This window comes from Pyricularia grisea (genome assembly GCF_004355905.1).
Source record: "Pyricularia grisea strain NI907 chromosome Unknown Pyricularia_grisea_NI907_Scaffold_4, whole genome shotgun sequence".
NCBI lineage: Eukaryota > Fungi > Ascomycota > Sordariomycetes > Magnaporthales > Pyriculariaceae > Pyricularia > Pyricularia grisea.
The window spans coordinates 568734-584182 of NW_022156718.1; the positions used below are offsets into that span (position 1 = coordinate 568734).

Genomic DNA, 15449 nt, shown 5'->3' on the forward strand with positions numbered 1-15449 from the left:
CCCCCCCTCTCGAGGCCTTTGTGTGCGGCCTGTGGCCTCTGACAGCTCGTGAAAAAGATGTTCATTTCCCGGTTCAATCAACCCCCTCAATAAAACTTTTTAGGTACCGAGAACGCCTCGAAACAAAGTCAGAATAAGAAAAAAAAAAGGGAATAACGCCATCCTAGTATGCAACCACCCCCCGTGAGGAAATGTAACAACGGGGCTCTATCAACAGGGTCAGAAACTAAGTACCATAACCATGAAAGCCAATGTCCCAAAGAAAAAAAAAAACATACGACACGTCTTGACACTTCGCGCCAGCTCATGACGCGACGTGTGCCCTCTTGCGTGGCTGCTCGTCCTCTCCGGTCTCTGTCTGCTGCTTGTGCTGCTGGAGTCGTTCCGTCTCCCACAAGTGTGCACCAGCCTCGCGGAGGAGCTTGACGCACTCCTCGTTCCCCATCTTCTCGGCCAGGAACAGCGCCGTGTTGTTCCCCCTGTTCCTCTGATGGACGCTGCCTCCTCTGGTGAGCACTTCCCTGAGGACGTCGGCATTGGGCCCCACGGCCGCCAGGTGCACCGCCGTGTTGCCCGCGTAGTCGGACGTCTTGAGCAGCGGATGCGTGCTGTGCTCGTCCCCTTGGAGCATTCGCCGCACCGCCTCGAGGTCGCCGTTTCGGATGGCGTACCCGAGCTCGGTGAACCGCGTCTCCACGGCCGTCAGGTTGCCGCTCACCACGCCACCGTAATCCAAGCTGCCGGCCGGGTGGGAGAAGGAAGGGACCGACGTCTCGGTCATCTCTCCACGGAGCGACTGGGCCATCCTGGACGTGATGTCGGCGTAGGATAGCCCCTCGATGGCCAGGAGGTATGACAGCTTGGTCAAGGCACCCTCCGTGGTGAGGTCCTGACCAAACACGACACCGGCCCTTCCCAGGGCGGTGCCGGGTGCGTACAGTGGCGAGACGAAGCCGTTGGTGCACTGGCTGACGTTGACTATGACAATCTCCCTCTCCACGGCCGCACGGATGACCTTGGTGAGGCTGCCGTCGACGCCAGAGGGGGCGTTGCCCATGCCGAACGTCTCGAGGATCAGGCCCTTGAGTCCCGGGACCCTCAGGACGGAGTCCAGCATCTCCGGCTTGATGCCGGGGAATATCCTCAGGCACGCCACGTGGGCCGTGTCGAGGTAGGTCGTCACCTGGAACCCCGCGATCCTCGTAGGTCGGCGCACGAGCTGCCAGTTGACGTCGACGCCGAGGCTGGTCACCTTGGCCAGGGGTGGGCAGTTGGGGCTGTCAAAGGCTGCAAACGCCGACGCCGAGACCTTTGTCGTCCTGTTGCCCCGGTACAAGGCGTGGTGGAAGAACAGACAGACCTCGGGCACGACAAAGGTCCCCGCGATGATCAGCGACCCCAGCAGGTTATCCACGGCGTCAGTCTGCAGGGCAAAGATGGATGCCTGGGACCCGGTGAGGATTACAGACTTTCCCAAGTCCGCCATCATGAAGGAGAGAGCCGATGCCGAGTATGCCAGCGAATCGGTGCCGTGAAGCACCACGAAACCGTCAAACAAGTGGTAGTTTTCTTTGACGGTCTGGGCAATCTCGGCCCAACCGGCGGATGAGATGGAGCTAGAGTCCAGCAGAGGAGAGAACTCGAGTGCGCAGTACCTGATGTGCCGTGAATAGGAGCTTGGTGGCGTCCTAAGACTTGGTAGAAGTATCTCCTTGCCATGGTGGTACGCGTGGAGTTCTTGATCAGGGGTTTCATGATTTTCAAGTTAGCAACCAAGCAAGTCTTGTCTCGCGAGTGAGGTGGATTATTACTATCGAAGCAACCAAGGACCAATATATACCTTTCCCAGGAGACGCGTCGTTGAACGAGGGTAGAGGCGCCATGGCGCGCTCTACAAAGTTGTCAACAGGAACCAGACCATCATCTGAAGGTTGCATGCAGATCGTGCCGCCTGTGATGATAATAAGTACCCTTGACTCGGGATAAGACGAAGGGGTTGTCTGCCCTGGGGTGATTGTTGGCGATCCCATTGCGGCAGGTAAGGTAAAGTTCAAAGGGTGAAGAAGGGGAGTGATTGATTTGATGGTCTCGGCCGCTTTTTGAAAGCAGGTGGGCTAAGCCAAGCGCTGGAACGTTTTGATTTGTGGCACTGTGAACCCGAACAAAGACAGTCGAATATCTCAAGCAAACGACAAAGGTAGTTGTTGGTGATTATTCCAAGCAAGTCAAGAAAACAGCCAGTGGTAGGGTATATTCGATATAAAAGCCGACGAAATGGGTCTAGACTTGAAGCAACAAAGCTACCGATTTTTCCCGACAAAAGAAGCTGTAAATAAACCAAGTCCCCGTTTTCCTTGGTCGCCCTAGGGATAAGGCTATTACATGTAGGTTTTTTTTTTTTTTTTTTTTTTTTTTATCCTCCCTCATTTGCCGTTTGCCATTTGCAAATTTGCCAATCGATTGACGAATCTGCTGCCGGCGCAAAAAATCTTCGCACATGACCTAGACTTTCAAGTTATGATGGGGTAATACATTGCTAATTTTCTCCAGGTTCTTGTGGTCAGCCTCCATGAATCTGTGGAGAGAGTCAGTCAGTCCACGGCATGATGGTCCCCACAGACACTTGAGCGGTCCGGCCTCGGTCCTGTTTCTTTTCTTTTCTTTTCTTTTTTTTTTTTTTGGTCGTTTTCTTATCTTTCGGTGTATAAGTTGTATGCCAAAATAGCTCTCGCTGTGCACCAGATGATGAAAATCACTGTCAGTGTAAGCGGTTGAAATACCGGTGACGAAAGCGAAAATAAGGTTTGAAGCTCCCCATGGGCTCCAGCAAAATTCCATTTCTCCTAGGAGTCTCAAGTGGCTATCTTACCCATCCATGTTCACCTAGGTAGGGCTTTTACGACGTACATATGTGTCTTGTCCCTACTATCCCGTTGTTCAAGGCACCTTACTCGGCAGGTAATAAGCAGGGTGCAAAGTCATTTCACTTACTGTAGTCTTACGAGGAGTCGCTTGGTTTTCTTTTTTACAACTTTGTAGAAAGTTTGCTTATCTCCTTTATCTTTGGCTAAAAGAGACAACAAAAAAAGGGGATGATGATGCTAAAGAAGCCTAAACAAGGATACCAAGGTATCCCTAGGTAGGCAAGGAAATTGCCTAGATTGTTACCTTACTTAATCTGGGTTTCTACTCAATAATGGTAATTCCGGGTCTCGGTACTCGCCCAGTTGTTGGTGCGGATAGGAGTTGTTCGGCCTCCGACTGCGTTCCTGGGTGGTAGCGAAATCGTGCCCGGTGCCGGAGAAGAAATTTCAAGGTAACTAGGTACCGTACCATAGTAACTTCGTCAAAACCTGGTAAGCAAGAACTACCTCCATTTCATGTGGAGACAGCTCTATTATTAGGCGGTGAGGCATGCACGGTGACATCCGGCTGCCAATATTTACCGATTTATCCCTGCAGCCTACTGCGCTGTAGTACGAAGCACGTACTCCGTACTGTACTGTACAGTCCCGGGCTAGTCCCTGGACGCTGTCGTTGTGGGCCTTCTTTAGAGAAGAACCGGTTTGCCCTCAAACGATTTCACAACCCCAAAATCACCGAAACACCTGCTAAACAAAACCAGTCTGTCCGCCCAATCAACTTGATACGGGCATTTCGGCAGTAAAGCTTTAATTTTCAGCCTCAATACCCATTTTTTTTTCCTCTTTCAAATTGCTGCACGAAATATCAATCGGGAAGGATCTTGTCGAATCTGCACAATAAAAACCCTGGGGGAGATAAAAAGAGAACAAAGAACAAAAAAGACAAAAACAAGGCAACCATGTCCTCAACATCGACCCCAGCTGCTCCGTACGGCAGCACGGTAACTTATGAACACTTGCACGAAATACAACAAGAGTTTGAGGACGCAGAAGTGGAGCTTGGTAGGTAAAATACAACCGAACGGTTTGGTTTGGTTTCTCCGGATCGACATATGCAAATCATCAAAAGTCTACGTTGCGTGTGTGCGCGTCTCTCTGGGCAGCTGGTGGAGCCGGAAACTATAATGGTTGGGATTTAGCTCTTGCCCGGGTCAGGACTGGAGTCACAGCTAACCGGTCTCGTCCATTTGTCTTAGTCCGTCAACATGTTCAGATCACCAGGCCTATATTGGAGAAGCGAGCCAAGGCTATCGCGGCGATACCAAACTTCTGGCCCTTGGTGTTCGAGCAGGCGCCTCAGGACATTGACGAGTACATCCAACCAACAGACGCAAATGTGCTCATGTCATCACTCAAGTCGATTTCCGTTTCACATTTTGAGATCGACAACGAGGTAGAAGGTGGTGACCCGAGAAGCATCTCCATCAAATGGGAATTTGGTGACAACGATTACTTTGAGGATCGTTTTCTGGAGAAGAAGTTCTGGTACCGACGCTCTAAGGACTCAAGCTGGTCCGGTCTGGTCAGCGAACCTGTTGACATCAAATGGAAACCCGGAAAAGATCTGACGCATGGTCTACTTGCCATGGTAAAGCAAGTTTGGGATGAGGAGCAAAATCAAGGTTCATCAGCAAAGATCGACAAGCCCAAGGGAATGACTCCTTCCCAGGAGGCCCTCAAAAAGAAAATTGAGAGTTCAGGTGGTGTTGGTGGGGTTAGTTTCTTTGCCTGGTTTGGTTATCGCGGTCGACATGTCACGGCCGAGGAGAACCGGCAATCACAAGAAGAGAGACGTCTGAAGATGCAGGGAAAGTTACTCGAGGCAACAACAAGTGAAGACAAAGATGAAGATATGGAAGAAGATGATGAAGACGACCAGGATGCGCTAGAGGCTTTCCCGGGCGGTGATGAGCTTGCAGTTTGCATCGCGGACGATTTATGGCAGGATGCCATTAAATATTTTAGTAAGCTCTTGATGGCTATTTTTGACATGTTTCTTTTGACTTCGGGCGCTTGGGATCTGTTATTGACTAACGACATTCATCTTTTAAAGTGCAAGCACAGGAAGATGATGGCAACGACAGTGGTGACGATTTTGAGTCAGACGAGGAGGACGAGGTTGAGAATTCTCCAGCGACTCCGGGCCAGCCCCCAGCCAAGAAGCAGAAGAAGTGAACTATAACAGTTGTAAAACGGGTATTGGTAACATTTTTTCGCCGCAGAAATGTGAAGGACCTGCGACTCATCTCTACCAAACCAGTTCTAGTATTTAATTACGTATACTGACGCGTGCAGTATTTATTACCAATACTTCACGGTATGGGCAGGGTAACGCTTGTTCCAAACACAGTCAGCCCTGTAATGTGGGATGTTTTTTTTTTTTTTGGTTTTTCTACCAATGCTTTCCCAGATCCGGAAGGATTTGACATGATTTGGAGCCTACGTGGGACTGTATGAGACTAACTCTGCAGAAATGGCACACATGATGTTGCGCTTTTGACTCGTTTAGCAGTATCGTCTTTCAGATACCGGATAGAGCACATACAGCAAGCGGCAGACGCGTTGTTGGAAACGGACAAGTCGAGGGGAGATCTCGGCGCCAAGATGTATTTTTTAGTATTTATTTTACTGTATGCGCAGTACAGTATATCCGTATGCACTACCTGGTACCAGTCGCTTATGGCTCCACCAACCAGGACCCCTTGCGGAAGTTAGGTTCGGGCGATCGACGCTGACACCATCATAAGCATTATATCGTAGTATGGGTTTTCTGGGGCCGCCTGGGCGACTCGCGACAACCTTCTTGTATAAAACGTTTGTTGTTGCTTGTTTGTCTCCCGTCGGGTCGGTTTTCTGTCAAATCTTTGGGAGAGCGGCTAAATACTAGATCATCGGAAGCGCGAGGTTTTCACCATATGGTACAGATACCTAGGTATCTCTGGTGGGTTGACTCCACGGTATAGGAGCGCCGGTTACAAGACTCCGACTCGCACCGTTTCATCTTGGCGCATTGGTAGGGATATCCATTCTTATGTTACACTCTACCGCAACCCAAGACCCCACAGCATCAGGTTATCGACCTGACATGTTCTCCGTACAATGCTCACTTGATTGGCCAAGCAATGGTCCCCCTACTACATACATACGTACGTCTGTCTGTTTTGGGATCCAGTCTTGATGTGCAACAGATGTGGAAGCGTCAGCCTCAACAGTGGAGGTTCAACCGTCCCGATATCATGTGGCCCCCTGCGACGAACCTGGTCAAGTTCTCGCCTGGATGCTGGGAATGGGGTGCAAACTAGGCTAGACCTTTGCTGAGTGTAGACTACTCAAGTCAACTGTCGCCACTCTTTGAAGGCTTGAGAATTCATCTCTTCTTCTTTTTTTTTTTCTTTTTCTCCTATTTGTCACCTTTGGTCGAGGCAGCTTGTTCCAGGTGCTCACCTTATTTTTTTATTATTCTTTTCGTCTAATTCACAAGAACGTTGACGCTCTTGTTTGTTTATCCATAAGGGGTTTTTTTTTTTTCTCCTCATCTGTTTTTTCGGGGGTTTCTTTACTATCTCCTTACGTTGGCCGGCCCTTAAAAAAAAACCAAAAAGACGAGTATACGTCCGTCCATTCCTTTGACGCTGAATTTCTCTTATTTTCGGTCCCGGCGACAACGACGATAATCGATATAAAAGAAAAGAAAAGTCTCGCTGCATTGCTGGGCATTGTTCTGTATCTTTTTTTTGATTTTCTGATACCATAACTAGCCCAACCGAGTTTGTATTCCTCTGATTTTTTTTCAGGAATATGATTTGAGGGATATAACATCAAACCGTCCGTTTTGTCCAGCTAAGAGCTGAAGATTATTTTTTTCGTCGTCTCGTCCGAAAACTCGGGCCCGCCTACCTACCATACGCACCTTACCTATTCCAAGGGATTGAATATTAGACGATCATGATACTATTAAAAAAGGTGGCAGCAGCATGCTTGCTTCTGCAGCAGCTGCCTGGGGCTGTTTCAATAAGCGTCAACTTTAACGATGCAAACTCAGTCAAGTCTGGAGCCAGCACAGTTGCCTTTGGTATGATGAAGTACTACACTGGAAACAACACTGGAGACACACCGGGAAACTTGCCAGATCCCTATTACTGTACGTGGCCGTTGCTTGTTTTTCTCTTGCAACTACTGCGAGTGCTAACTTGATATCAAACCCACACCAACAGGGTGGGAGGCTGGTGCCATGTTTGGCACAATGGTCGATTATTGGTTGCTCACAGGAGACACTAGCTACAACGCGGCGACGACACAGGCGCTACTACACCAAGTAGGAGACGGCAAGGACTACATGCCTACGAACCAGACGAGGACTTTGGGAAACGATGACCAGGGGTTCTGGGCGATGGCTGCGATGTCGGCAGCCGAGAGCAGGTATGCCGATCCACCGGCGGGACAACCACAGTGGCTCGCCCTCGCGCAGGCCGTTTTCAACGAATACACTACACGTTGGGACACCAAGACCTGCGGTGGGGGTCTTCGCTGGCAGATATTTCAGTTCAACAACGGTTACAACTACAAAAACTCCATCTCCAACGGAGCCTTCTTCAACCTGGCGGCCCGACTCGCCCGCTTTACCGGCAACCAGACGTATTCGGATTGGGCGACCAAGGTCTGGGATTGGGAGCGGAGCGTGGGTCTCATGACGGACAAGTACGAAATCTACGACGGCGCCGTCGCCGACGGTGGCAATGACTGCAAAAATCCCGACATGGTGCAGTGGACCTACAACGCGGGCATCTATATGCACGGGGCGGCTTTCATGTACAACTTGACCGAGTCGGCAACCTGGAAGGAGAGGGTGAGCGGGCTGCTGAACAGAACCATGATCAGCTTCGTCAACAACTCGGTCCTGGTCGAGCCTGGTTGCGAATTTGTGGGGACGTGCAACAACGATCAACAAAGTTTCAAGGGGTACCTGACGAGGTGGATGGGCGGCACGGCGCAGCTGGCGCCCTTCACCTTCAACACGATCCAGCCGATCCTGCGGTCCAACGCCGAGGCCGCGGCGGCGTCATGCTCGGGCAGCCCGGCGTCGGGCTTCAAGGGCACGCCAGGAACGGCCTGCGGATTCCGGTACAAGGCGGGTAGCGACTTTGACGGCATGGTGGGCGTGGGCGAGCAGATGAACGCACTCAACGCGCTCATGTACACGCTCATCAAGAACAACACCAAGGAGGTGGTGCCCGTCACGGCGGACACGGGTGGAACTTCAAAGGGAGATCCTAACGCCGGTACCACCAAGTCCCCGGAGGTTACAACCTTCCAGCCCATCACGACGGCCGGTCGCGTGGCCGCTGGCTTCTTGACAACAGGCACTATTCTCAGTATGATCGGAGCGTGCATTTTTGTGGTAACATGAGAAAAGAAGAAAAGAAGAAAAAAGCAAAGAAAACAATATTGCAAAGACTCTATCTGTCTTGTCATATTTCTTTTCTCCTCTCTGTTTTATTTTTCCTTTTATATGTCTACTGCATTATGTCTCTCTCTCTCTCTCTCTTTCACTCTCACACACATCCCCTTTTCTTTCTTTCTTTCTTTCTTTTATTGGATACCCAGCATGGCGTTCACACAGAAGAAAGCCGTGTTAAAAATATTCGCTTCAGGGTTTGACAGGCTCCCAGCCAGAGGTTGTCTTGGGGCTCTGTAATGATAGGTTGGCAAGCAGCTGCTTTTTTAAGGCATCTATGGGTTTGCGTAATATGTATGGCGTTGGGGGGGCTGTTATTTGTAAGTAAGCGACCAGCTCTGGGAGTTGAGATGCATTGTTGGGTAGGGTAAGGTATAGAGAGATATACCTTGATTCCATGTACAAATTACTAAAAAGAACATATATGCAAAAAAAAAAAGCCTTAGTCCATGACTTTAATGCTCATGTTCAACGCAATGAACCTGCGTGAGGATCGATGCTGTATTTATTTATTTATGTACCTTACCTAATCTAATATAGGTAGGTAGGTACCTAGGCACTTACTATGTACTGTACCCCCAACAGGATAACCATCTCCACCCCCACCTTGTGTAGGTATTTTTGCGGGGAGGCGCCGTCCACAGCTGCCGTGGGGGGTTAGGAGGGGAGAGTACCTACCTAGCAGTCCAACCAACAAAACCCCACTACTTGCTTGCCTGCTATATATACGTATTGGTGACAACGTTGAAGCAGGTGAGTGATGAATTCTTGTGGATATATCGCATGTTCTAGCATGTTTCCCCCACATCCCATGACTTAACTACTCCATACTTTAGTGTACCCAAGCTGCCAAGTTGACATCCTTTCGGCATCGCCTCCGCACAAAGTAACCCCAACAAGAGCTGGATCCCCGCAGTCAAAGTGATCTCATGCATCAAATGGCCCCAAATGGATTTCTTGTGCACTTCTGCCCATCATATGCGAAACGCCGTCTTCCGAAGGCCAGGAAAAAGGACTTGTCCATCAGTATTTAGGCAGTCCAGGATCATAAAGTTTTCACATCATCAAATCTAAGTTTTTCCAGATCAACATTTAAAAAGATCAGGGCAGGCACAAAACAGTCCAAAAAGAAGCAGTCAAAGCCACTACGGCCGTCACACAACAGCAATGTCTGCTAGACACTTTGTCAACGACCCGACCCACCTGGTCAACACGGCCCTGCAGGCAGTCACCGTCACGAACCCCTCCGTGGCATGTGATGCCGAGAACAAGATAATCTACGTGCGGCCGGACTCGCGCCGCCCAAGGCAGCCCGTCGCCATCATCTCCGGTGGTGGCTCCGGTCATGAGCCGTCCTTTGGCGGCATGGTAGGCCGTGGCTTGCTCTCGGCAGCCGTGGCCGGCACCATATTCGCCAGCCCGTCCACCGAGCAGGTCCGCACCGCCATCACGTCGAGGGTTGAGGTCGGCGACAGGGCAGACGGCGGCGGCGTCCTCGTCATCGTCATGAACTACACGGGCGACATCCTCAACTTTGGCGTCGCGGCCGAGAAGGCGCGTGTCGCAGGCATCAACGTCGAGATGGTCGTCGTTGGCGATGACGTCGGCGTCGGTCGCGCAAAGGGTGGCAAGGTCGGCCGGCGCGGTATCGCCGGCACCGTCCTGGTGGATAAGATCGCCGGTGCCCTGGCCGCACGGGGCGCCAAACTGTCCGAGGTGACCCGCGTCGCCCGTCTTGCCGCGTCCAACCTCGCTAGTGTCGGCGCCAGTCTCGAAAACGTCCACGTCCCGGGTCGCAAGGCAGCGGACCAGGAGGACACATTGGCCGAGGGCGAGGTCGAGATCGGCATGGGCATTCACAATGAACCTGGATCGGGTCGTGAGAAGGGCCTTGAGCTGCCCGCACTTGTGGAGCGGATGCTGGCGCAGCTGCTCGACCAGAAGGACGCCGACCGCGCTTATATGCAGGTGGGCAGCGGCGACAAGTTCGTTTTGCTAGTCAACAACCTCGGCGGTGTGAGCGTATTAGAGATGGGTGGTATTACAGCAGAGGTAGCGAAGCAGCTATTGAGCACGTGGGCCATCAGGCCGGTACGAATTCTCGCCGGGACCTTCATGACCAGCCTCAATGGGCTGGGCTTTAGCATCTCACTGCTGAAGATAGTCGATAGTGGCAGTTCTGCAACAATGGTGCAGTTGTTGGATGACCCCTGTGAGGCAATTGGGTGGTCTGCCCCTATTGCTACCGAGACATGGGACTCGCCGCCTACGGCAACCAAAGAGGGCAACGTAAAGGAGGAGAGGGACCTCAAACCTACTGGGCTGAAGTTGGATGCAGCCGCTGCTCAAAAAGCTATCACAGCAGCATTGGAGAGGGTAATTGCCGCTGAACCCGAAGTCACCAAGTATGACACGGTCGTTGGCGATGGAGACTGTGGTATTGGCTTGAAGAGGGGCGCTGAAGGTAGGCTTCGAGTTTTTCCCACCTCCTAAACTCAATTGAGCAAGTTTTGAACTCAGTGCTGACCATCCAAAATCAAAGCCGCACTCAAACACCTTGCGAGCAACCCACTAAGTGGCGATGCCGTAGTGGATGTGGCCAGCATCGTTCCAGTCGTTGAGAATCACATGGACGGCACATCGGGCGCCCTGTACTCCATATTCCTAAACGCGATGCTCCGATCACTGCGTGACAACGCTCCCTCTTCGGGCGAGTTGGCCGCCTCCCCTGAGCTGTGGGCCAAAGTCCTGAAGGAGAGCTGCAAGGCGCTCGGAAACTACTCGCAGGCACAAGTGGGCGACCGAACTTTAATCGACGCTCTCCACCCATTCGTAAACACGCTCGCAGAGACCGGCAGTGTAGCCAGCGCCGCTAGCGCAGCCCAAAAGGGAGCAGAAAGCACCAAGGGAATGAAGCCCAGCTTTGGCAGATCGACATACGTGGGAGGAACCGGTTTCGAACAGGTACCCGACGCTGGAGCTTGGGGACTTGCTGCCTTCTTTAATGGATTAGCGGGTCAATCTTAAGAGTCATGTTGGACTCGGGATTCAGGAGGTCTTTTTGATATTATTTATATGGCCAGTTAGTTGCAGTCACTGAGAAGCTTATGGTGCAAGCCTTGCGTAAAACCTCCCGCGTAATAAGCATTGAGGTATCAAGGCTGTTACTTAGCCACTTTTCATCGCCGTTTTCTGATACTGGAGTATGCTGCCTGTGCTAAACGTGAGAAGACCGGCTTTTTGCCATGGTCATTCATAATCGCATCAAGATGAGAGCAAAAAGAATGCAGAAAGATATGTGTGCATTAGCTGAGAAGAACCAAGATGACCGAGTCTCCTCTTAAAAACCTATTTTGGGGGGTAAAGAATGTTAGTTAGAGATTCTCTTCTCTCAGGCCTTGCAGAGAGACAGCACGTTTCTCTCACTCACTCGTACTCACATTTTGCTAATGAAGCGGTCCTTGTTTACGGGCCTTCCCTTCTTCCCGCTCGCCAGCCTCGGCGTCTCCGTCCACATCTCCTTCACGTTCTCAAGCACCATATTGCAGTGACGGTCAAAAGCCTTGACGCGCGCAAGCAGCTTGCGATTGTTCCGGATCGAAATGAGTACTTGGGTGTGGCTCCTCACGGCGGTCTGGAGGATCGAGAGTGGGCCGGCGCTGAACTCGTGCTCCTCTAGCTGGGCAATCTCGTATTCTCTACAGCAGCAGCTCAACAGTCAGAACTGATTGCGTTGCCATCACAAAATAGGACCAGGCTAGCTCATAGGATTTGGCTAGGAGCAACTGGACGACAAGGAGAGGGAGGGGTTTGTTACGCACGTGAGTTCGTTGCGCGGCTTCGTGAGAAGCTCCCTATTGATAATGTTAGCATGAGATGGCCATACAAAATTACGCGACAAAATCTTTGCTTACTGAATCTTTGGGTCCGCCATGGTTGTGGTGTTTTGTGGTCTATCGCGGCTTCGCGTAAACCTGGGCGAGTAAATGCGGGAGCAGCGTCGCAACTGATGGCTGGAGCTACTAGTTCGCAGCGACAATAATCAGCCCAAGGTACAGTAACTGCCCACACCAAAACACTTCGGACGATAAGATAAGAAGAATGTAAAGGCCTTTCACAGTCCATTCCACAGTGTGTCAAGGATTGATATCAGCCAATTACCCCGGTGATGTGGGGCCGAGAAAAATCCCGGCGACAACCGACAGCTCCTTCATAGCAAGGCAACGTTTGAGACTTAGCAGACGTACCTAGCTGACATAACTTATCGGTTTACATCACCAAAAAGTATAAAAAAAATACACGAGTGCGAAGCCATTACGAATTTGTAAGGCGACACATGGCCTGAGGGGGTTCGATGCTAAGTTAGTCTGATCGACTACTGCCAACCAGCTTGCAATCCTCTCTACCCTTCACACGCCCCATCTAGATGTCGTCCCGCGTCCTCCTAGGCCGCGCCGCTTGGGCAGCACCATCAGCAACTCACGCATTCTCTCGTGTCGGTGTCGCGATGCCTTTGCGAGCAAAAATATTATCGGCCAAGCCAGAGTACAGGGCGCAGGTAGGCACTGTTGTTTCTTTCAAATTCTCACTAATGCGCTAAACCAGGACTAACTAAGACTTGAATTTTTTTTTTCTCTCTGTAGATGTCGACAGTCAGAGCACAGTACGCCGAAGATGAACAGGATGTTTTGTTCAGCAGCCTATACGGCCTGCGAACAATCGAGCTCAACCGGCCTAAAAAACTCAACTCGTTGAACCTATCGATGATCAAGAAGATCACACCACGGCTGCTCGAATGGGAGAAATCGGATATGGCCAATGTCATTGTGATGAAAGGCGCCGGGGACAAGGCATTTTGTGCAGGAGGTGATGTGGCGGCGCTCGCTGAAGTAAACGCCAAGGGAAAGGAGGGAGTCAAGCAGTCAGCTGCCTACTTTGCCGAGGAATATGCGCTTGATCATCTTATCGCAACGTATCAAACGCCCTACATCGCCTTTATGGACGGTATCACCATGGGAGGAGGTGTTGGCTTGAGTGCCCACGCGCCCATGAGGATTGCTACAGAGAGGACCGTCTTCGCCATGCCTGAGACAAACATTGGCTTCTTCCCTGACGTTGGCGCCTCGTTTTTTCTCCCAAGACTGGACGGGGCTATAGGTACCTACCTGGGCCTGACTGGTGAAACCCTGTCGGGAGTTAACGTCTTCTACACGGGTATTGCAACCCACTACATGCATTCGACGACGTTACCGCTGTTGGAATCGCGCCTGGCCGAGCTGAGGTTCAACGACTACGACAGCATGCAGGAGAGGCTTGCACACATCACCACCGCCATTGAGGAGTACACTACCGGTCTGCCACACGACCAGCCCATTCTCCTGGCCGGTGAGTTACGCAAGGCCATAGACCGCTGCTTCAGCCACGACAGCGTCGAGAAAATTGTGGCTGCATTGCGGAATGAAGCCGAGTCCGGGCCCGTGCGTGAGTGGGCACAGAAGACCCTCGATACCCTGCATAGCCGCTCGCCGACCTCGCTTCACGTGAGCCTCAGGCAGCTGCGTATCGCCCAGAAGTGGGGTATCCGTGAGACCTTTGAGAAAGAGCACCAGCTCGCAGCCAAGTTCATGGCATCGTCTGACTTTAACGAAGGTGTCACGGCGCGCCTCATCAGCAAGCCAAAGAGGAACCCGAACTACAGCCCGACGAAGATTGAAGATGTCGATACCGAGAGCGGCAAGTTCAAGGATTTCTTCAGGCCTGCCAAGGATTTGGAGCCTATCAAGTTCCTCAACCAGCGCGACTTTAACGAATATCCATTCACGGAATTTGGCTTGCCGAGAGAGAAGGATGTTCGAGAGTTGGTCCAGAGCGAGGACCTCAGCCAACGCGAGGTCATCAGCAAATTTGTCGCTTTCTCAAAGGCCAGGCTTGGAGTTAAGAACGTCGTGGAAGAGATCGTGTACCGCAAGACGGTGGCGGACGCCCATGGTAGGGCCACATGGGTGAACTAGCTGTTCGGGCCGGTTTGCCCACTTGTAGACTAATCATGTATATGTAAAAATATGTTTTAGTTCATTGGTGTTGCCTAAAAGTGCACAAAATGGCGTTTTTCTTTTAATATTTCTTCTTTAATTTTGTTGTCTCGTGATGTATTAGCTGGAAAATGGCATTTTGCCTGATTTATATTTCTTGGAGAATCACCAATGTGGTGACCAGAATTTAGTTATCATAAGTCGTGTACTCTGTAGAAATTAGGTAGGTGATAGATAAGGTAGATATCATGGTGGGCGGTAATTAATTAGATGCCTAAGGTGTGTCGAGCTGTAGCGCGTACCCACCTCAGAAATTTCGTTGAGCTGCTGGCCGGGCGACGGGAACGACAGATGCCGTAAAAGCCTCCATGCGGGCAGTCGTGGTTGCTTGAATGACGATCAGTTGGTATCAAGAACCTGGAAGTATAAATAGTACCCCACGCGCCGCCCACAAACCTACCTAGTTACCTTACGGTGGCACTGCAATCCTTGGTCCCAAAAAGCTCCACTGAACTTGGTCATCTTTTGGGTCAGAGCAACACTCTTGTTTGGACTTGCATTTGTGCTCTGGGGGAAGCAAGCAAGCACCGGTAAAATTACCTTCATTCCTTCCTCAGGCACATCACATGTCATCACTGAATGATTCATTGACGCATGGACCCCACCAGCTAAAGCAAGGCACTAACCAGCCTACCATATCTCTTCCTGTCAAGCCTGTCTAGCCTCCCGTCCCGTCATCTCGAAGTCGAAGCGCCAGAGTCGATGGAAGTTATCAAGCGCTGCCCCACTCTTTTCGCAGATCTTTAAGTGGTAACGCGGACTGCCCCTGTGCTGGCATCCGTCGCGCCTGCCCGCGTTGGCACGCGTGCAACACTTTAAGTACGTACCCACTTCGCTTTGGCCCCGCTCTCCCCAAGTCGCGTCATTCGCGTAAAGTGCATTCATTCCCCAACTCGGTTTTGTTTGATAGCTTTCACCGAGCTCCTTCCACTTGGAGCTCTTTGTTTTTATAACCACCACATATCTTCACGTTGCATC

The 15449-nt window shown here is 51.2% G+C and overlaps 6 protein-coding genes across 6 annotated transcripts; 4 read left to right on the forward strand and 2 right to left on the reverse strand.

Moving 5' to 3' along the window:
- Nucleotides 1-163: 163 nt before the first annotated feature.
- On the reverse strand, nt 164-2150 carry PgNI_06900 (uncharacterized protein). Its single transcript, XM_031126919.1, has 2 exons — nt 1841-2150; nt 164-1737 (listed from the first exon to the last, which is right to left on the reverse strand). The coding sequence occupies exons 1-2, from the start codon at nt 2028-2030 to the stop codon at nt 305-307; spliced, it is 1623 nt and encodes a 540-aa protein (XP_030981689.1). The 5' UTR covers nt 2031-2150; the 3' UTR covers nt 164-304.
- A 1450-nt stretch (nt 2151-3600) lies between these two features.
- Nucleotides 3601-5334, forward strand: PgNI_06901 (uncharacterized protein). The gene is made up of 3 exons (XM_031126920.1): nt 3601-3926; nt 4121-4888; nt 4978-5334. The coding sequence occupies exons 1-3, from the start codon at nt 3824-3826 to the stop codon at nt 5097-5099; spliced, it is 993 nt and encodes a 330-aa protein (XP_030981690.1). The 5' UTR covers nt 3601-3823; the 3' UTR covers nt 5100-5334.
- A 1341-nt stretch (nt 5335-6675) lies between these two features.
- PgNI_06902 (uncharacterized protein) lies at nt 6676-8331 on the forward strand (the record flags this gene model as incomplete). Its single annotated transcript, XM_031126921.1, has 2 exons — nt 6676-7065; nt 7139-8331. The coding sequence occupies exons 1-2, from the start codon at nt 6870-6872 to the stop codon at nt 8329-8331; spliced, it is 1389 nt and encodes a 462-aa protein (XP_030981691.1). The 5' UTR covers nt 6676-6869.
- Nucleotides 8332-9546: 1215 nt separating this feature from the next.
- PgNI_06903 (uncharacterized protein) lies at nt 9547-11406 on the forward strand (the record flags this gene model as incomplete). The annotated part of the gene is made up of 2 exons (XM_031126922.1): nt 9547-10843; nt 10922-11406. 2 exons carry the CDS (start codon nt 9547-9549, stop codon nt 11404-11406), a joined length of 1782 nt encoding a protein of 593 aa, XP_030981692.1.
- PgNI_06904 (uncharacterized protein) lies at nt 9927-12416 on the reverse strand. Its single transcript, XM_031126923.1, has 5 exons — nt 12294-12416; nt 12201-12233; nt 11820-12077; nt 10915-11727; nt 9927-10837 (listed from the first exon to the last, which is right to left on the reverse strand). The coding sequence occupies exons 1-4, from the start codon at nt 12311-12313 to the stop codon at nt 11685-11687; spliced, it is 354 nt and encodes a 117-aa protein (XP_030981693.1). The 5' UTR covers nt 12314-12416; the 3' UTR covers nt 9927-10837; nt 10915-11684.
- Nucleotides 12417-12657: 241 nt separating this feature from the next.
- Nucleotides 12658-14485, forward strand: PgNI_06905 (uncharacterized protein). Its single transcript, XM_031126924.1, has 2 exons — nt 12658-12937; nt 13023-14485. The coding sequence occupies exons 1-2, from the start codon at nt 12806-12808 to the stop codon at nt 14388-14390; spliced, it is 1500 nt and encodes a 499-aa protein (XP_030981694.1). The 5' UTR covers nt 12658-12805; the 3' UTR covers nt 14391-14485.
- The last annotated feature ends 964 nt before the right edge of the window (nt 14486-15449 follow it).

Coding starts and splice junctions, on each gene's coding strand:
- PgNI_06905 (XM_031126924.1), top strand. CDS start 12,806: ATGTCGTCCCGCGTCCTCCTAGGCCGCGCCGCTTGGGCAGCACCATCA. Junction 12,938..13,022: donor AGCCAGAGTACAGGGCGCAG/GTAGGCACTGTT, acceptor TTCTCTCTGTAG/ATGTCGACAGTCAGAGCACA.
- PgNI_06900 (XM_031126919.1), bottom strand. CDS start 2,030: ATGGGATCGCCAACAATCACCCCAGGGCAGACAACCCCTTCGTCTTAT. Junction 1,738..1,840: donor CGACGCGTCTCCTGGGAAAG/GTATATATTGGT, acceptor CCCCTGATCAAG/AACTCCACGCGTACCACCAT.
- PgNI_06901 (XM_031126920.1), top strand. CDS start 3,824: ATGTCCTCAACATCGACCCCAGCTGCTCCGTACGGCAGCACGGTAACT. Junction 3,927..4,120: donor GGACGCAGAAGTGGAGCTTG/GTAGGTAAAATA, acceptor CATTTGTCTTAG/TCCGTCAACATGTTCAGATC. Junction 4,889..4,977: donor GGATGCCATTAAATATTTTA/GTAAGCTCTTGA, acceptor CATCTTTTAAAG/TGCAAGCACAGGAAGATGAT.
- PgNI_06904 (XM_031126923.1), bottom strand. CDS start 12,313: ATGGCGGACCCAAAGATTCA. Junction 12,234..12,293: donor ATGGCGGACCCAAAGATTCA/GTAAGCAAAGAT, acceptor CATTATCAATAG/GGAGCTTCTCACGAAGCCGC. Junction 11,728..11,819: donor GACCGCTTCATTAGCAAAAT/GTGAGTACGAGT, acceptor CCCCCAAAATAG/GTTTTTAAGAGGAGACTCGG.